The sequence below is a fragment of the Diceros bicornis genome, chromosome 25, assembly GCF_020826845.1.
Source record: "Diceros bicornis minor isolate mBicDic1 chromosome 25, mDicBic1.mat.cur, whole genome shotgun sequence".
In the NCBI taxonomy this organism is placed as follows: Eukaryota; Metazoa; Chordata; class Mammalia; order Perissodactyla; family Rhinocerotidae; genus Diceros; species Diceros bicornis.
In genome coordinates, this window is record NC_080764.1 from 35530588 (window position 1) to 35552538 (window position 21951).

General features: G+C 33.9%; 1 protein-coding gene across 1 annotated transcript in view; it reads right to left on the reverse strand.

The window, feature by feature from the left end:
- The window catches only part of LRRIQ1 (leucine rich repeats and IQ motif containing 1), a 208293-nt gene that overhangs the window by 106498 nt on the left and 79844 nt on the right, over positions 1 to 21951 (reverse strand). The window contains exons 15-18 of the mRNA XM_058568707.1: positions 19621 to 19800; positions 16706 to 17155; positions 13105 to 13318; positions 3580 to 3699 (exon numbers count right to left, since the gene is read on the reverse strand). Coding sequence (XP_058424690.1) covers positions 3580 to 3699; positions 13105 to 13318; positions 16706 to 17155; positions 19621 to 19800 — 964 coding nt within the window. The remainder of the gene's footprint in view (positions 1 to 3579; positions 3700 to 13104; positions 13319 to 16705; positions 17156 to 19620; positions 19801 to 21951) is intronic.

Below are 21951 nucleotides of genomic sequence, written 5' to 3' on the forward strand. Positions count from 1 at the left end.
CTGACTTGGACTAAAATAAATACTAAGGAAAGTCCTTCAGGCAAAAGAAAATGTTCCCTATGGAAGCATGTTAATGCAGGAAGGAATGAAGTGCATGGAAAAAGGTAATTGCAAACTAACAAGCTAATGAAGAGAGAAAAAAAGGAAAAACAAAAACACTTGATTAATGCAAAAGAAGACAATAAAGAAACAAAAAAGGAATATAGAACAGTTAGGACAAATAGAAAGATGGTATATATAACCTAATTATATTCTTAATTAAAATAAATTAAAATAGTCTGAATACATTAATAAAAAGAAAAATAATGTCAGAATGGAATATAAAAATTAGCAAAACCCAACTACATTACTCTTATAAGAGTCACACTTTACATATAAAAGCACAGAAATGTTGAATGGGAACGGTTAGGAAAATATATATTATGAAATTACCAGCCAAAAGAAAGTTGTTGTGTGAAAATATCAGAGGAAGTAGCTGTTAAGGCAATTAGTTAAAGAAGAAAACTAGAATTAAAGAGGGAAATTTTATATGATAAAAGGGTCAATAATAAATGATTTAACTATCCTAAATGTGTATGTCCTAATAACATAGCCTTAAAGTATGAGGCAAAATTTGACAGAACCAAAAGCTGATTTAGAGAAACCCACAATCATAGTAAGATATTTTAGCATTCTTCTATCAATAACTGACAGAATCCACCCCGAAATTACTAAGGATACAGGAGATTTTAAAAGCCACAATTAATAAACTTGCAGTAATTGAGAGATTTTAGTGACAATGTACTTAACACCTGCAGAATGCACGTTTCTTTCAAGTGCACATGGAATATTTCCCCAAATTGATCGTGTGCTGACACAAATTTTTAAGAAACAAATGACATCAATCTCACAACAAACTCTTCCAGAAAATAGAAACAGAGGAAACACTTCCCAACTAAATGTATAAGGTCAATATAACCTTAATACCAAAATCTGGAGAGAGATTTTTACAAGAAAGAAAATTTACAGGCCCAGTTTCTTCTTGAATATAAACGCAAAAATCCTAAACAAAACATTAGCAAATCAAATTCATATATAGGATCATATATATAGGATCATATATATGATCCTATATCATATACAGGATCACCCTCATCATCATATTAATCTCTTGGAATGTTGTAAGAAGATGCTAAGGAAGGTAACTTCCTTAATCAAATATTGAGTTTCTATTAGAAACCTATATTAAACATCTTACTTAGTGGAGGAATATTGAAAGATTTCACCCTGAGACTAGGAGCTAGAAAAAGATGTCTGCTAATATCATCACTATACAACATTTTACTGGAAGTAATAGTCAGGACAATAAGGCAAGAAAAATAAGAGGCATAAAAATTGGAAAAAGAGAAATAAAACCGTCATTATGGTCAGATGACATGATTATGTATAAGAATATTCAAAAGAGAGATAACCTACTAAAATTAGTAAGTGATTTCAACAAAGTAGCTGAATACAAGGTCAATATACAAAAATAAATATAACATCAGAAAATGTTATACACCTAGGAATAAATCTAACCAAAAATGTACAAGACCACTATGAGGAAAACTATAGAGCATTGTGGACAGAAATCTTAAATGGTGGGATATTCTATGTTTACGAATTTAAAAATGTAATGTTCTAAAAATGTCAGTTCTCCCAAATTGATTTATAGATTCGCTGCAATCTCAGACAAAATCCTAACATTTACTATGCAAATTGACAGGGTGATTCTAAAATTCATACAGAAACAAGAAGGGTCAACAGCAGCAGTAATTCTTTCTGAAGAGGAAGACGAAGTTGGAGTTCTTATAAGACTAGACATCAAGACATCATAAATTATACAGCAATTAAAGTAGTGATGTAAAGATAACAGAACAATGAGGAAAATTAAGAGAACCCACATACAGTTACCTGAGCTTAAACAAAGCTTCCATTGCAATCCATTGTGAAAAGTATGGTCTGTACAATAAACAGTTCTGAGTCAACGAGATAACCAAATGTGTGTGTGTGTGGAGGGGAACTTGACCTCTTCCTCATACTACACACAAAAATGAATTCCAGATGCATCATAGACTTAAATGCTGAAAGCTAAGATAATAAAGTTTCTAGAATATCTTAATGACCTAGAAATGAGCAAAGAGTTCTTATATGTCACAACAATTAAAAACTTTTGTTTTTAATTTAAAATTAGAAACATTCTGTTCATCAGAATAAACCATAGAGAGATCGAAAAAGTAAGCCCCAGAATTTAGAGATAATATTTACAAGGGAAAACAGAGTAGTACTTAGAATATATAAAGAACTTCTACAAATCAATAAGAAAAAAAATGTACAATCCATCTGAAAAATGCACAAACAATTGCTCATGTCACAAAAGTGGATATCTAAATGGCCAGTAAGCATATGAAAAGGTATCCAACATTAATAGTTATTAGAGAAGTGCCAGTTAAAACAACAAGATACCACCACAAACCTACTGGAATGGGTGAAAAAGATATGAAAATACAAAGTGTTGGTGAGGATAGAGCTCCTTTGAAACTCTCGTATTCTGCTGTAAATTTATACAATAACTTTGGAATACCATTAGACACTATCTATTAAACATAAATAAACATTATGACCCAGAAATTCTATTCCCAAAAGAAATGTGACTATGTACATCAAAAGATGTGTACAAAAAAGTTCATAGCATCTTTAGTCATAATAGGCAATACTAGAAATAATTCAACAACAAAGAATTTACCAATAGTCGAATAGACTTTTAAAAAACGGTATAATCAAATAGTAGATAGATAAAAGTGGTATATTCAAAAGAGTGATATATATATAGCTACACAAATCTCACAGACAAAATATTATGTGAAAGAAGAGTAGATCCTGTATGATTCCACTTATAGGCAGTTCAAAAATAGGCAAAACTAATCTATGATGATGGAGGTATGAATCCTATGGAGGCAGGAGGAAGTCCTTTAGGGATGTTAATACGTTCTATATCTTAATCTGAGAGGTGGTTAGGTGGGTGTAAGTGTCTAGAGGAGAGGGAACAGAATAAGCAAAACTAAGGATGTAAAAGGCAAGCGCTCCATACAGTAAAAGGGTGTTCAATTTGGTTGGAGCATACGGAAGCCGCAGGCGAGAAGTGGTAGATATGTCAGTATAGTTTGCTACCTTTGGGATACTTGAATAACAATTTAAGGAGGTTGTTCTCATTTTGCTAGGCAACAAAGAACTACTTAAGGTTGTTGATCAGGGCATAAATAAGCTCAGAGTTATATTTAATGAAGAATAACTGATAAATAAAACATTGTGTAAATCTGGTCGAAGAGTACACAGCAAGTCTTGTAAATATTCTATGACCACATTTACATACTGTACAAGCTTGTAGGGTAAATAAAGAAGATGTTAAGATATCAGAAGCATACTTTTTCAAGTGCTATTTGAAAAAAAATCTGTAACATAGTGTTGAGAGGATAAAGACCTTAGAAACTGGTTTAGCTCCAAAATAATATACTAAAAATATTTTAAGACCAATATTTACATGTTGTAGTTGGTACTTACTTCATCAAATGTAAAATCCTCTAAATCTATTTCTTCATATTCTTCTTCAGATTCTTCATTCTTAATAGCCTCCAGAGCTGTCATCAGTTTCTTTCGCAAAAGAAAGCCCTTCCAAACCGCCTAAACAAAAATTTAAAGCATGTTATACAAGGTTATAGATCAAACTCCAAACCAGATTCTCTGTGTTATCCCATTAGGAAGATAAAACATCTTAGAACTTAGTTTAATGGTTCAATAATCTGTTTTTTGAACTTTATGTGACACTTAAAACTGCAAGATAAATTAAATGACTGTTTGTGTCTAAAGTTCTGAATCTCAGGAGACTTTCCTCGTGGTAAGCAAAAAAGAATCTTTAAAACTCCCTCAACTGCACATGTAGGTCAACCAATCAATTATCTCACAATTCCTCCAGGACTCATTCTAAACTAAGAAGAAAGTGATACTAAGAAAAACCAATTTTGCTAATTTTCAAATGATTATGTATAAAATAAACTAGCACACGTTTAGGAAAACTTCAACATATATAAATGGCCATATTATAGAGGCAGTATCATGGCCCATAATAATTAACTAACTTCATTTTAAAATAAGCATAGAATAATAGAATTGAAAACATTCAGACTCCTCAGTCTTATAGGGAAATCTTTCCTAACTAAAACTTCAAGAACATTGTAATTTTTTAAAAATGAATATCTTTATAACCTGCGGAGAGTGAGCTCCAGCATACAGTAAGTGTAAAAAATAAGGTAGAACTAAGTGTGTGTTGCATGCTACCATTTATCTACAAAAGAATGTATATAAATACATAATAAACATATCTATATAAACATACATATTTAAATATATGTATATGTGGTTGCTAATATTTAAAAAGTGAAAGTATAAATTGTAAAATTAACTTTAATAATTGTTACCTATAGAGGTAGAAAACAAGGTAGAAGATACAGCAATAGAAGCCAGACTGCTCTGAACATACCTTGCTAGATTTGACTTTGGAATCATGCATGTGCTTAAGATAATTGTAAAACAAATAAATATGAAATAAAAAGAAATTCCTGAAAAAATAAAAAAATATGTTTCATGCTGTGAGCATAACCACACAGAAGTTATTTAAAGTGACTTTAAAATAGATTTATTTGACTATATCCCTAGTGAAATATATACTCAAAAGACAAATTTAACTACAAAAGATACGTTAAATATGTTTTCAGTAATCGTATTGTTAGTAATAAAATTGGTATTGTTATTCTGAAAAATACACATATTGAGAAGTAGAATATAGAAACAAGCAATGGCCAGACCATACATGACAATAGAAGTCCCCTACAACTTCTACAGCAACCAGGCTAGGAAGCCAGACCACAACCTCTGCAACCTCTTGGCAATTAGCCAAGAATGGCTAAGACTTGGTCAATAACTGTCAGGTTCCTTATTTTTTGTCCCTGCTTATAACTCAGGACGAACCAGAGATAACCAAATATGCTTCCTAAACCAATCACATAAGAGCCCCCACTCCTAGCTCTCTGCCGCCCATCTTCCCCATGCCAACGACCTCCAATTAGAGCATACCTGAAGCCTTTTCTCCCTCTTTTTTTTCAATATAAAGATTTCCCGCTCCCTTCCCTGCCTCTGAGTCTATGCCGAAGGTAAGCAATGGTGGCTGACCCCATTGCTATAGCATGCTCTGAATAAATGGCCTGTTCTTTCTCATTTGTGTGGTCATTGTTTATTTCCACTATGTATGTGCATGTGTACACACACACACACAGGAGGGGGAGTGAGAGAGCGGAGAAAAAGCAATTATGTCAATGTCATTAGGAACCAGGATTTTGTATAAAAGAGATACAAATATAAAATCAAATACGTAAAAATCCTGTAGTCCTAAATTTTATTTTAAAATATCAGTATGAACCCATGGTATATTCTTTTTCTTAAAAATATGTATTTTCAAGCTTAGTACATTAAAATAATCCTAAAAACAATGTCCACACTAGTAGCAACAAGCACTCTTAAATCCTAAAGCACTCTTAAAATCCAGACTGGTGTCTTTACATATTATTCCCACTAAAGGAATCTAGGATCTTTGGAGAAACGACTGAATCCAGGCCTGGGGCAAAATGTATACATAATGAACCTGGAACATCATGTCACATTAGAAAGCAAGGAAAGTTTTAAAGACTACTGAATTGTGTCAAAAAAGCTAACTTGAAGAGACTACCATTGGTCAAATAACAGACAATTTGGGCATCAATAAAAATAATAACTGCAATGGAATTAAACACGTCATATATTTTAAAAATTTATATATACGTTATGATAGAACACATTATGGTGACCTCTGGAGGATGCTAGGAAACCTCATTAATCTAGAAATTGGTAAATAAAGGGAAAGAAAAGTGTCATGCATTTAACCTACCTTTCCAGTATAAACTATGCCCCAAGGTAAATAAATAGTAGATTAGACAAAGTCTCTCTTTATAGGCATATTTTAGTTAATAAATGAAGAAGAAATAATATATAGAGTATCAATATTTTGTAAACCATTAATAAAAGAACTGATTTGGCAATGATTATCAACGGCCATTAATATTCCCGAAAGAGAGGCAACCAGACATTATGGAATAACTGGTTGTAATATATACCAACACCTATGAAGTATTCTTGATAAATCAAACCCAAATCATATCAAATATTAGATCTTACTGTCCATTTACAGAAAACAAAGGGATGAGAAACATGTTAAATGATGTCATGGGGATGCATTTGGAAAATTCAGAAGGTAAAAAACTCTACAGGACAAAAGACTTGGTTTCTTCAACAAATAAATTGTAAGAAAAAGAAGAGAGGTGGTTACTATATAGTAAAAGACTTAAGTAACATATAAACCAAAGGCAAAGTGATGACTTTGTATTTTCATTAAGAAAAATCTGTAAACAAACATTTATAAAACAGAGAAATTTGAATATTGATTTGATATTTCTTGATACTGAAAAATAATTGTCAGTTTTTAGGTTGGTATTGCATTGCAGTTATATTTAAAACAATAAGTCTTATAGAAATTCATACTGAAATATTTACAAAAAGAATGAGAAGATATCTGGAATTTGTTTCATATTGTCTAGTGACGAGGAGGGAGAGGTGGGTTGGTTATAGGAGTCTATATTGGCCAGTAGTTCCACTCATGTTGAAGTTTGGTATATGGGTACTTGGGGCTTTTCTATATGTTTGAAATGATCCTTAACAAAATGTTAAGAAATTTACAGATGGTGCAATTTTCTTTTTTCTTACAATCAATAAAATTATGTAAAATCAGAAATCAAGCTTTTAAAATTAGGTGACCTGTCAGGCTTCTTTTATTGGTTATAATCCATATTTCCAACAATCATGGATATGAACATTATTTTTGATGGAAACATAAAGAAACAGTGTTCTGTCATGCAGCCCATCATATACAAATCAGGCACAGTAAATAAGTAGAACAGATTTTGAAATTCATTGAGAGTCTATTATATGTAATTTGCAGATGATAGAGCAGTGAATAAAACATAGATAAATATCTCTATATACAAATTTTCCATTCTAATAGGGGATAGGAACCAAAAACAAAATAAATAAGGAAAATATATCCTATGTTAAATAAATGCTATGGACAAAAATAAATCAGTGACAGGAGATGGGGAAGGGACTGCTATTTTAAACAGAGCATCACAGGAACCCCTCACTGTGTGGTTAACATTTGAATATATATACTTAACAGATCCATGGGCCACCAACCTAAGGATACCATCAGCATGCAAAATTAATAGCGTGAATGTTATTCCTTATATCTTTTCTCTGGCTCAATATCAGGAGAGGTATATTTCTGTAGGGTCCCACAACTGCTGTATTCCATGCCTTCTTGCACTCTGACTCTATGACCAAGTGGCCTTGCTCTACTCAGATAAGACAAAAGCTATGCTATAGCTGCTACTGCTGTCAACGTTCTTGGGCCTGTGGTCCTGGGCAGGAGTCGGAAGATGCTGATACAGGCAGAAGTACAATGCCTCATAGTGTCATTACTATACCTGGAGCTACCGGTTTTTCACAGGTGGCAAATCCAGTCCTCAATCATGCCCATAGCTTCCTTTTTCTGATGCAGTATACTGGAGATTTTCTTTTCCCATCCCTGTGCTAAACACTTGAGCCTTTCAATGTTCCCTTCCTTTTTCCCAAAACCTGTAAGAAACCCAGACTACTCTCAGGAATAGGTAATAGTCATCTACTCTATTTTCTGGGTGAGGATGGCATTACTGAAGGGACTATTTCCCCATAACTGTACTCCTCCATCCATCCAACATGTTTGACCTGAAAATTTAATTTTTCTTCTCAACTCTGAGACATATCCTTCACAAACATTCTCTGTGTTCTACTCCTCCCACCCCCAGTCCCACTCACTCTACATGGAAGCAACTTGTTTCCAACAAACCTCACCATCTATCTCAACAGGCTCCTTTTTAGCTTCCTCCAAGACAAACTCACAAAAGAGGTAAAGAACATGTTGGGATGTTGTCACTCTCCCAGAAGCATTACATTTCTTTTGCTCTTACACATGTGTCACGCTTCAGATTCCATTTACACATTGAGACCTCTTTTCCAGAAAAGCATGTGGTAGGTTTGGGAGGCCTGGTTGGGCTATAGTCTCTCATCTATTTATTGTGTAAACTATGTTTTTCTACTTTTCACCAATATATCTTTCTTTTTTCTAACCTACAAATTTCTAATTCAAATTCTAATTGTTATTAACACTTTAAACCAAGCTCAAAATCATCTGCAAAATGAAAAACATAAAAATCATATAGGATTGTTATATAGATTAAATTATAAAATTTATATACAGTGACGGACACACAATTCTCACATACTAAGCATTCATTAAATATTATTTTCTCAACTTCCTTGCCTCCTTATTTTTAACATTTACTTAGTTTATCAAGTAAGAAAATTGTGTGATATTAAACACCACATAAAGTTCAAAAACTACCATTGATAATATTTTAATCATTTTTGACTCTGAAACATGGATTTCAGTATAAAAATAATATTCCACTATTTTGTAACTTGCTATGAATAAATTATAACTTCTCAAGAGAGTTCCAGGTTCTCCTAATCTGAGGAGAAATGATGTTCATATGAGTTAAGAACTTGAAAAGTATTAAATGGTAGAAATAGAAGAGAGGACATCTTTGTGTGATAAGGAACATGACTGAAAGCATTGCTTGAGAAATTGGCCTTCCTATTTTTAACTTACCCATTATGGAGAATACCATCAGCCCTTTACCCTCTTTATTAGTCTCATGTAGTTGGGTTGTTATTACAGACCTGCGCATGTCATGTGCTGTGGGTGACTGGCATATGCAAGCTCCCATAGACGGGAAAATACTATTTTTCTTTTCCTCCCCTTTTGTCTTAGTCCATTTGGGCTGCAATAACAAATATACCACAGACTTAGTGGCTTAAACTACAAACATTTATTTCTCCCAGTTCTGGAGGAGGCTGGGGAGTCCAAGATCAAGGCACTGATAAATTCAGTGTCTGGTAAGAGCAAGCTTCCTGGTTCATAGAAGGCCAACTTCTCACTGTGTCCTCACGGCGGAAAGGACTAGAAAGTTCTCTGGGGTCTCGTTTATAAGGGCACTAATTCTATTTGTGGGGGCTCCACCTTCACGACATCGTCTCTGCCCAAATGCCCCACATCCAAATACCATTACTTGGAAATTAAGTTTCAACATAGGAATTTTGTGGAGGACATAAATACATTCAATCTATATCACTTTTCATTTTGGGATCTTTTTTTTATTCCTCTTTTTTTGGATTCCTTTATCTGGCATTTATGCTCTCTGGTTCCTTGCTATCTTTCAAAATGCTTTCTCTATCATGGCAAATGGGCCCATGACTTCTTACTCCTAGGGAGATACCCTTCACATCCCTTCGTCCCTGACCCTGTCCTGGAAAGGTTCTAAGCATTAGAGCGACATGTTTTCTTTCCCTTGATTCTCCTATTTCTTAGGTCATCTTCTCTTCCTCACTTACCCCCCCTTCCTTTTTTGTTATACCAACATAATGACATCAAGACTAGGTGAAGACCTAGGGAAAAGAGAGCATAAATGTAAATCTTTAATCCAGGCCTTCAATGACAGGAGCAAAAAGATTGATTCACTGTGGCTCACAATGGATCCAGACCAACTCATCAGGGACAGGTCTTCTACAAAACTCTAGACTGTCAGATAGTGTGTGTTTTTCTGGTGTGACACGTACAGATACTTTCCTCATGAATCTGCGTAGGGTCAGGAATTCAAGTCCCAGTCACCTCTATTCAGTTTATGAGAAATAATGGTAATATAAATGTGCAATAAGTAATGTACAGATTGTTCTTTTAAACTTATTTATTTATGTCAAGGTTTCAGTTTTTCTCCTAGTAATCCATGAATGATTAATTCATCTTTCTTTCTCACACATTCAAATCAATTTCCTGGCCAGACAATTCTATGTATATTAGACATATCTGACATCTTCTTCTTCTCCAACTACCATCGACTCCCACCCCTGGAACATACTATCTATACACTTATTCCTTGTTAAAATCTTTCACACATCTCTGACCATGTTCCTCCTATATTCTCATAATATTCTATTTCTTAGGATAGTCTAGTTGCACTATAACTTCTTATAATTCCAGTAATATGAAATCCTATTGTCTTTTACTTCCACTCTCCTTTATACCTGGAATTCTATTCTCTTACATATTTACATTGAGCCCTATCTATTTCTCAAGATGTATCTTACATCCTTTATATTAGTTAGGGTAAGCTAAGTGCTATAATAAAAATATCCAAAATGTATAACTCAAAAACAATAGTTGATTTCTTGATCACATAAAAAACATTGAGAGGGTAAGCGAGACAATGGGGCAGCACTTTAACATAAAGTGATTGAGGTATCCAGGCTTTGTAGACTCTGCAGTCCCAACAGACAGCTTCGAAGGATGCCTCGGAAGCCATCTTCATTTCAGCCAACCAGAAAGGGAGAGGAATATGAAGGAATGTCTGTGGGAAGTTTTATGGGCCAAACATGGAAGTGGTGCCAGTATCTTTCACCCGCATTCTATTGACTAGAACTCAGAAAAAAAGGTCAGACGGAAGTGCGAGGGCAGCTGGGATATCAAGGCTGGATATCAAGTCATATCCTAGGAAGAAGAGGAGAATGTGGGTTTGGTGAGCAGAGAGCGGTCTCCACAACATCCCTCCTGAACTCTTCATTTTGTTCCTTCTAAAGCCCAGGCTCTTTCTACTATATCATACTCTGCTTTCCAGGATGATTAGGGAGTCTAGAATTCATATTTTAAGATAAATAGTTTAAGAAACTAGAGGATTATACTCAGAAGAAGAGAAAATGAAGTTGAGTTGACTTCAATGATTTTAAGGTACCATGATGTACAACAAAAGAGACTTGTTCTAAGTGGCAAAGAAAGACTGGATTATGCTTACTTTTGTTAGCAGATGAAGCTCAACAAAAAGACATTCAACAGAGAAATATGAGTCACTGAACTAGACTGTTTCATAAAGTAATGAACTTCTCTTTATTGAACGGAATGAAGTTCCATTTAATATCCAAAAGTTTAATATCCATTTACCATCAATGCTGAAAAACGTATTGCTCATCCACTGATGACAGGAGGGAGTTTAGACTTCATGACATATTCATTCCTCATGTAGCAGAATAATATTTTGAGACAGTAACTTAGGTTTCTTTCTTTTCCTCAGAGTTTTCTTGAATCCACTACCATCCCCCCACTCTCACCACCATTCGGGCATCAGTAACAGCTTTGTCTATGCATTGCCCTTAGGAGTACAGTCCAGACAAATTAAGTCAACTGAAATACTAAATATATTCATTAGAACCATAACAAAGATAATTTTCTTGAAAACTACAGCTTTAACAGCAAAAGCCAGCAACTTAATTTTAAAGCTATTCTTCCAGTTCCTTAAGACCTTGGAAGCATGCCTGATTCTTCTCTCTCTCTTTCATATACCACATCCCCATGAACTAATATTATCAGCTGTACCTTCAAAGTTTATACGCATACCCTCACGATAAATCAACACATACCCTGGAATGTGATTTTCTTCCCACTTCTACTGCAACACTCTGGTCCATGCTACCATTATCTCTTGTCTGGATTACTCCAATAGCCTCCTAACTGATTTTGCTGCTTCTACTCCTGCCTCCAACGGTGTGATCACAACATAAAGTAAACTTGATCACGTGAGTCCACTGCTCAAATTCCTGTAATATCTTCCCATGTCATTCAGAGTAAAAGCCAATGTCTTTACAATGACTTACGAGTTATAAGTCCTACTCTTCTCCCCTTCATCACCCTCAGTCACACTGGCTTCTTGTTACTCTGTAAACCCTGTGGGTAGGCTCCTAAATCAGTGCCTTTGAATCTGATAGTCCTCTTCCTGGAATATTCTTCCCCCAGATATCCAATGGCTTAATCTCTCACCGCAATGTCTCCTTCTCTGGTTTTCCATATCCATCCTGTCTAAAATGATAAACTTTCCTTTGATACTCCTATCCCACTTTTCCTGCTTTATTTTTTCCCCTTAGTACTTATCACTACCTAACACACTTATTTAACTTATTTATTAATGGCACATCCCAACAGAATGTAAGCTAGTAACATTTTTGTGCCAAGAAATATTTGCTGAATGAATAAAGAAAGGGAAACACTAAATTTTTGCTTAGTTACCATCATTCAATTCAGGCACAGTACTATGAATTTCCACAGATTTTCTTTTATCTATTTATTTAGTCTATGTCTGCCTCTTCCAGCAGGATGTAAACTCCATGACGGCAGAGATCTTGTATGTTTTTTTCATTTACTTTTCTTGAGCCTAGAACAGAGCTTGACAAATAGCACTAAAGAAATATTCTAAAAAATATTTGCCGTTCTAAAAAATATTTGATGAGTGAATAAATAAAGGGATGAATGTGATCAGGTTAAACTTCATTTCAAAATCTGGTCTTGGTGAGGTTAAATCAAATCTATTCACTACCTGCTTTCTGAATTTTTAAGTTAAATGGGTATTTGAAGGACTTGAATAATTATTTTAGTAGATTTTTAAACATGCTTCTAGAAATAGCTATAGATTAGGCCAAGTGAGACCTGCTTTGGCTAATCAAATGTTAGCAGATGTGACAAATGACACATCTGAGCAGAAGTTTTGAATATGATTGTGTGGTTCAGCTTGGCCCTCAGTCACGAGCATAGTATTTCCAAGTTATAGACTACTCCTTCAGGCTAGATGCTAAGCAGAGGCACAGCCAACCTGCAACCAACCTGCAGCCTGTATGTCACATGAGTACGAAATAATCCATATATTTGTAAATCACTAAGATTCGGGGGTTGTCTGTTATACAGAATAACCCAGTGAAATACAACTAACATATCTCACACGACTATTTCACCAAAAGATTAAAACTAACCTGAATAAGAATAGCAGCCTTCTCCCTCTGTTCTTGGATATTGACAGTATTTTCTCTTTTTTCTTTTTTTAAAATAGTTTGATCCTTGATGCAGGAATTTGGCCAGGATGTCAGGGGTCCTGTTGCAGCAGTATGCAGCCTTGTAGAGAAATGACTCTGTCTGCGTACAGTGTAACCACGCCAGTGTGCCTGGATTACCACAGCTGCCATAGTACTAACAAAAGAAAACATTTTTAGTACCCATAAATGCACAGTTGTAGATAAGAGGTCCTCACAAGCTATATTTGTAAACATGGACTACATAAAGTGTTATTGAAAAAGAAGACCCCTTCTTTTGTTTAACTATAGTCTAGAAGTAAAAATACTATGGAAAGCCTCAAATCTGAAGCAGAGAAATGGGCCAGTAACTTAGAGATTTTTGTTTGTTTCTTTTCAGGAGGGAGATATTACTGAGATTTTGTATAATACTGAGGAGGTTGAACCAATAGAGAGGGGAAACGGGATGATGCAGAAGAGAGGGGACAAATGTAGAAGCCAATGTTGACTTGGCAAGAGAGGATGGGATCCTGTTCACAGGGGAGAGATTAGCTTTGGAGAGGAAGGAGGGCCCCCCTTCACTGTAAGACAAAGGATCCATCAGGTCTTTGCTATCTTCACTTTCCTCACTGCCCACGGACAAATAATTAAATCATACTGTTACAAGCCCAGCAGTAAATTCTAACAGTTTCTCAGCCTGCATCTATTTGCCAATTTCAGGCACTGAATCAATCAATACTGTGTTTTTCCCACATCCCTTTAGGCTGCCCAGCAACATTAGCAAAATGTAAATAGCAATGTATGTTGATTGTAAGTGAGTTCTCAGTGTGCATAATCATTTAACTCTTCCTAATTGGATATGTTTTCCTTTCCCCACACAGATTATTCCAGGGATATTATCAGGATACAGAGTAAAGTCAAAATGCTAATTATTCTGTCTTAACCTTTCTTCAAATTCTTACAGTTAGCTTAAAAGGCATACGAAGGAGAAGTGATTCTTGCAAATCCCCCTTCCCTAGTGCTTCCTTGAAACAGTTTTCAATAATTTCATAATTGCTAAACCCAATGAAATTTTCTCCTTCCTCAATGAAATCTTCTCCTTCCATATTAGAAAGGGATGATGTAACCATTTTCTATTGTTATTTTGCTTTATTATTGTTATTACTATTGATATCATCATCACCATTTTACCTAAAGCCTCTAGCAGCCTTCAATCTATTTTGTTATGAATGGAAAATTGAAGTTAATGGATAAAACTTCAGGCCTAAGATAAACTACTTGTATTCCCAATACTTGGAAAAAATAATCATGTTTCAACAAATCATTTCCTCCTCCTAGGGTAAACAGAACTTTGTAAATTTTGCTGTGAAATTAATTTACATTCGGTCATTCAATCATCAATTCATTCCCTTATCTTTTGAACAAAAATGAGTTAGGGAATTTTAAAGCACTATAATAGGTACTTTAGGTGATAAAGAAAAGAATCTGAATACATATTTGCAATGTATAACTGGTAAACGATGAAAGGCTTGTAAGAAAACACATTTAACCTGAGACAGCATCTTATATTTCTATACAGATACATACAAATTTCACTGACTGTAGTTGTGAATTTTTTCTAAAGCTGACCCAGTCATTTTCTGCTTGAATTCCTCAGCTCAATATCATCAAAAAAAAAAGGTAGATGAGGGATATTTTCCTCAGTGACACTAACACAAGGACTGCTTTTCACTAAATCGAAAGCAGGTTAAAAAGCTGACTTTGGGGCTTCCTGAATGTAGGATGCTTTCCACATTGAGAACAACAGCTCATATTATTACTATCATCATCATTATCACCATCATCATCACCTTTTTTTTTTTAGTAAAAATCATAATGATAAAAATGCCCTTAGCTTACGAACACATGAAAACCATGCTTAGGAAACACCTACACAGCTGACAATGAATCTTCCTGAATCACTGAATGGCAAGGTTTAGCAAGTGGGTATACATTTTCTCTTTATTCTTTACATCTTTGGTTTGTCTATATTTTCAGTTCTCCATCCTTATTTATTTTCATCATTTGGCTATTTTATTTATCACGGATTCAGAAGTTCTAAGTGTTTTTATGTAAAATTTCAATAGGCAACATCTAGGATTTGAAGCTAATGCTACCCCAAAATATGGTATCTTGGCATATTGAATATTTTAAGCTAAAGGAATTTGAGAAAAGGCATGTGCAGGAAAGACGTTCTGACCTTCCTTGGATGAGAGGTGCCCTCCCTATACTCAGAGGAAAGAAGCATTCTTATCTGAAGATAAAGGACCAGAGGAATCTGAATGAATAGGACTTGCTAAATTTCCCCCGGTTTACTGCTCTTAGCTCATACACTTTGTCCTACCATATTTTTTAACAACTTTCCACTCTTTATCAAACTTACTATAAAAATGCTCAGGTTTAACTATTTCTTCAGGTCTTCATTTCCTTATGAAGGCTCCCGTGTCATGTAAAACCTATATTAAATAAACTTGTATGCTTTTCTCTTATTAATCTATGTATTAATCTCTAATTAACCTAACAGGGGACCTAGCTGAGAACTTAGAAAGGTAGAAGAAAAAGATATTTATTCTCCTCTACAGAGCAAAAGCATCAATTAAATAAATTGGTAAAATATAAGTCAGGAAATGTTAAAGCCACTTTCAATAAAATTTTTTAAAATTTTGCATCAGGAAATACATGTTAGCTTCAGCATATCTAACTATTTAATATAGCTTCCAGAAAAGAAATCATGATTCACTTTGACAATTCCTGAAGGAACGAAGACCGGAAAAGGCAAGATTAGCTACTTCGACATTCTGCGTTCTGCCCTGTTCAGCACCCGTTATTACAGGAGAAGCTGAACCTGACCATTTTTAAGTTTGTTGGCTTGACTGTGGCCAAAAGTAAAGAGAACAGAAAAAAGTTGACAGGCCAAAGTAGATACCAATCGTTGCTGGTTCAACAAGTAATTAAAGGCAACCATTAGCTTTTTAAAAGTGTTTCACAGTTGGAAGAGGTTTTATGTAACTAATCTCAAAGAATATTGTCCTACCTTACAGAGTTGTTATGCCAAAGAAAACTATAACACATGCATTCAAATACTTGCATAGATGCTTATTCAATGTTTACTAGATCAATAAGCAAATAAAGAGCCCTTGAAAAGGTATATTTTAAAAAATAAAATACCTGATTATTCAGAAAGTATCCTTTATAGTATTTTCAGAATAATGTAGTATTTTAGTTCTTAAAAATTCATTTAATTAGCTAGATATTTAGAAGGCAGAAAAAATCATTTCATATTTACTCATTTTAAATTATATAATACTAGTCAATTAAATTAGAATCTACCAAAATTCAACCAAATTAATCTGCACTATAATTAATAATTTGTGTACATCACAAAAACAAAATTGAGGGAATTAATATGAAACATAATAGTGATATAGATCCTTTACCAAGTTATTATTTGGTAACAATGACTATGATTACCCATAAAAAATAATAAATATACAACTGTAAAAGAAAAATGATCTCTAAATCTTACATTTTTTCATGATGTTCAATATTTTGGCAATTCCTCAGCAGAGACCTTGTCATTACTGTTTCCATGGATGATATTCTTTTGGTGGGGATACCGCCTGCCTTGCTGTCTTCTCCTTTCTGGCCTACTATTTTTTCCTGATTTCTTTCCTCAGTATCTTCACATAAGGAGAGGTTGGTTAATGGGAAGTGACTAGAGCCAGAGTCCTTCCGTTTCTCAGAAATATCTGGCGAGTCCAGTTTATGTTCATTTGCACTGGAGTGGAGGACTCTACTTTGCAGGATGCCATCACTGTTGGTAGGCACCAAATGATTTTGCTGGGCTTCTGATTCATCTCTCTTGGTGATACTTACATCCTCATGTTCATGTGTGTATCGATATTCATTACTAAGTGTCATCAATTTCTTAAAATAACAGCAGAGATTTTCTGCAGCATCCAAGGTGAATACATTTCTGAGCAAATAAATAATAAAGGACATTTAATAACAAAGATTATATCAGCAAATATTAAAACTTGTACAGGTTTTGAAAATTTCCCTGTGTGTCCTGACATGAATATTAAACTTGACTACAGCATTCATCAAAAACTTATTTTTGGTTGTTCATATAAAAATTGATCTCATTTCTAACAAAATTTGAAAATATTTGTTTAGTTAATCTTGATCTGTCAATCCAGACAAAATGTCTGGAAGTTTTAGAACCATTTTTATTCTAGGTATTTTTGGTACAAACGAATGGGAAAAATCCATGCTTTTACTACCATAAACACAAGAAATCATGGTTCCCTAAATTTGGAGAAGTTATTTATGAAACAAAGTTAAAAGTACTTTCTACACTTGACTCTTGCCATGAAAAATATTTATATTGGACTTTTAAACAAAGACCTTAAATTACGGGAAAGTTTTTATTCCCATTTTTCTCTGAAAAAAGAATCTATTGCAACCAGAATTCAAATATTTTAAGATATAAATGCCTGTGATTCTCTTGAACAATTGCTGGATTTCTATCCTATTGAGGTTATGACTTGTTTAATTAATCAAACTTTCGTGTTTATCAGATTTGAGGCTCTCAGTTGACAATGTAAAGGACTTTGCATTTTTGAGCATTATTCATAGCTACATTTTATATTCCTTTACTTTTGTTTTATTACTTTTTTAATTTTACTTACTTCAAATTTATATTTTCTGACTATATTTAATATATAGCCACAAGCTACCTTAAATTTTTTCTGAAACAATGTAGAATATAAATAAATATAAAAACATTTAATCATACCAAACAAAATGAAAGTTATAATTATTTCCTAAAATGTACAGATAGACAGTTCCTATGTTCACAAAAGTAATTATTAGACATGAGCATAGGCTTATCCAATATATGTTTGATATTTTGTATTTCATTCATTTTGTTGGCTAGTAATGCATAAAAAGTTCAATTCAATATTAGGAAGTCAAATGTTTATGGTTAGGTGTTCAATTCACCAGCATTTATGATTAAACATATAAAATATAGTCTATTTTCCATTTTCAATGCTAAAGTAAAACTTAAATTGCAACGACAATAACTTGTCCAAAGGAATCCAGAAATCTAAATTTCAACATGAGGGATGTCGAGGGTCATCTTTACGTAAAAAATTCTTCATTACCATACATATACAAGGATATATTAGTTTAGATTTGCAAAGAGATAAATGTAAAAACCTTAGTACTTGTTGAAAGTAAACATTATCTATAACAATTGGAATTATTTTTATTTATTCATTTATTTATTTTTTTGTGAGGAAGATTAGCCCTGAGCTAACATCTGTTGCCAATCCTCCTCTTTTTGCTGAGGAAGATTGGCCCTGGGCTGACATCTGTGCCCATCTTCCTCTACTTTATATGGGACGCTGCCACAGCATGGCTTGACAAGCGGTGGTGCATTGGTCTGCGCCTGGGATCCAAACCTGTGAACCCCAGGCCGCCAAAGCAGAGCTTGGGAACTTAACCGCTATGCCACTGGGCTGGGCCCCGGAATTATTTTTAAAGCTGTGAGATTTATTTATAATCTGAATAGATTATATTCAAAAACATTTAAATAGAAAAACCAACTCTTACATAGGATAAGCATATATGAATGCACAAATAGCAATAATTTAAGTACGTAAAATTAGACATTTGGAAGCACATCTTATTGTTCCAGTTATAATGGAGACATATGACATATGAAATAGTTTTCCTTTTTCATTTGTGTTTTCTGGAGCAATACAAATTAAAAAATATACAAAGATCAATTGTAATTCATTCATAGTAATGCAATCAGAATTGGGGGTGGGGAACGGGAAGTTCTCTTTCTTTCATAATTTTTTAGGACTCTACTCTCAACTTCTGTCCTCTGCATATGTTCATGAGTTGATTGCTTTCCTCCATTGTGCCCCATAATACCTTAATATATAAATATATGTGTAATATGATACTTTATATATAATAAACGTTACATGTATTATATAACTAGCCTTGCTCTATTGTATCTGTTTATTTATCTAATTTTCTCTTACGTTAATCTGTGAATTTTTTGAGAGTAAAGTATAATACTTAGCTTATCATGTGTCTTGCCCACAATAATTGTTGAATAAATTTATGACTGGTTAATTGAATGAATGACTGAAGGAATGTTTGCATCTGGTCTTGAAGCTATCCTCATGCTTTCATTTATTTTATCCAATATTTTAACTTTTAAATTATGTTCAAAATACCTATTGATATATTTCAAACGATAAAAAGATGATGCCGAGAAGTTTTTCTAAAGGGAGAATATCCCGTGAAACAGATTGTTCTAATCTAAAAAAGGATGATTGTAGTAATCAGAATATTTTTTAATCATATGTATAAATTGAATTATATCTTTTAATTATGACAAGGGGAAGAAAACAGTCTTACCCTTTTCCAGTAATATAGTTTTCACTTAGTAAGTTGAATTCTCTGATCTGGGACTGACAAAGCACCAGGAAACGTCCTAATTCTAGCTGATAGTGTTCTTCAGTGTGGCTCTCTGAATAAGAGCTTAGCATTTCACCATTAAGGATTCTTAGAGCAGGTAACATTTTAAGTAGAGAATGCCTATTGACAACAATAAAACAATGAATAATATTGAAAAGGAGATTTTATATCTAAAATAACCATATGCCTATTACATAAATAATGTAAGCACAGAGTATATCTCAGAAACTGTTATTGCTTTTGTAGAGAAAATGATACTGTTAAATTTGTTTTAAAAAGGTATGTTATCACGTCATGTACAAAATAAGTTTAGAGTTCTTGACATACATTTAACCGTTTTCTTCTAAAACACAAATGGAAAATTCAAACAGCTGGAAACTTGGGCTGGGATAAATAAAAGCCTGCACTATGAGAAGAATAATATCAGAATAATACACTCTTTTAAAAAGAAGATAATTAAAATAATCTTACTGAAAGTTGCTGTTTATTTCAGAAATAGACGAATTCTGATTGCTTCTCTTAGTAAAATATAGTGAGAGGAAGGCTAAAACAAGAGGGGTGGGATTGCTCTGTTTTTCATGATCTGGAAAATCTAAAGTTATGATATTTTTCCTTGAATTTTGCTAAGGATTATAATTATAAGAAGCTTCAATATATGAGCAAAAGTCTACATCAATTTAAAAGACTAATGCTGTGAAAAACTAGGTCAAACAGCAAAAGCTGTCCACAAAGCCCCAGCCATTTAGCAGTACTTCCCAAGCCTTTCATAAGGAGAATGCAGGTCTCTTTTCACAAGGCTACTGATGGTCAGAGGCAAAACGGACTTCTTGAAGGAGTAAAACTCCTTAGTTAAAAACTAACAGTTACAAGGCAGCCCTGATGGCCTAGTGGTTCAAGTTTGGCACATTCCACTTCAGAGGCCCAGGTTCAGTTCCTGGGTGCAGAACTACATCACTTGTCTGTCAGTGGCCACGCTGTGGTCGCAGCTCACACAGAAAAACTAGAAGGACCTACAACTAGAATATACAACTTTGTACTAGGGCTTTGGGCAGGAAGTAAAAAAAAAAAAAAAAAAAAAAAACACAGAGGAAGATTGGCAACAGATGTTAGCCCAGGGCGAATCTTTCCTAGCAAAAAAAAAAAAAAAAAAAAAACCTAACAGTTACTATGAGGAAAACTATAAAACTTTGACCAAAGATATCAAAAAAGACTAAATAAATGGAAAGATGTCCCATGAAGACATTTTCATGAGTAAAAAGATTCAATATTGTCAAGAAGTCAGTTCTTCCCTGTTGATCTATAGTTCAACACAATCTCAATCAAAATACCAGCAAGACATTTTGTGGATATCAACAAACTGACTCTAAAGTTTATACGAAGAGGCTAAAGACCGAGAATAGCCAACTCAATATTGAAAGAGAAGAACAAAGTAAGAGGACTAACACAACCTGACTTCAAGATTAACTATGAAGCTACAGTAATCCAGACAGCATGGTATTGGCAAAACAACAGACAAGGAGATCAATGGTACAGAAGGGACAGCCCAGAAATAGACCCATATAAATATAGTAAACTGATCTTTGACAAAAGAGCAAATGCAACACAATGGGGAAAAGATAAATGGTGCTGGAACAACCGGACCGTCCACATGCCAAAAAAAAAAAAAATCTAGACACAGACCTTTCATCCTTCACAAAAACTAACCCAAAATGGATCACAGATCTAAAAGTAAAATGCAAATCTCTAAAACTCCTAGAAGACAACATAGGAGAAAATCTAGATGACCTTGGGTATGGTGATGACTTTTAGATACAACACCACAGATAATCCATGAAAGAAATAATTGATAAGCTGGACTTCATTAAAATTAAAAATTTCTGCTCTGAGAAAGACACTGTCAAGAGAATGAGATGATAAGGCATACACTGAAAGAAAATATTTGCCAAAGACACATCTGATAAAAGATTATTATACAAATTATGCAAAGAACTCTTCAAACTCAACAATAAGACAATGAATATCCTGATTAAAAAATAGCCAAAGACTTTAAAAGACACCTCACCAAAGAAGATAGAAAGATGGCAAATAAGCATATGAATGATGTTCAATATCATATGTCGTTAGAGAATTGCAAATTGAAACAACAATGAGATACCACTACCTACCTATTAGAATGGCCCAAATCCAAAACACTGATAACACCAAATGCTGGTGAGGATGGAGAAACAGTAATTCTTGTTAACTGCTGGTGGAAATACAAAATAGTACAGC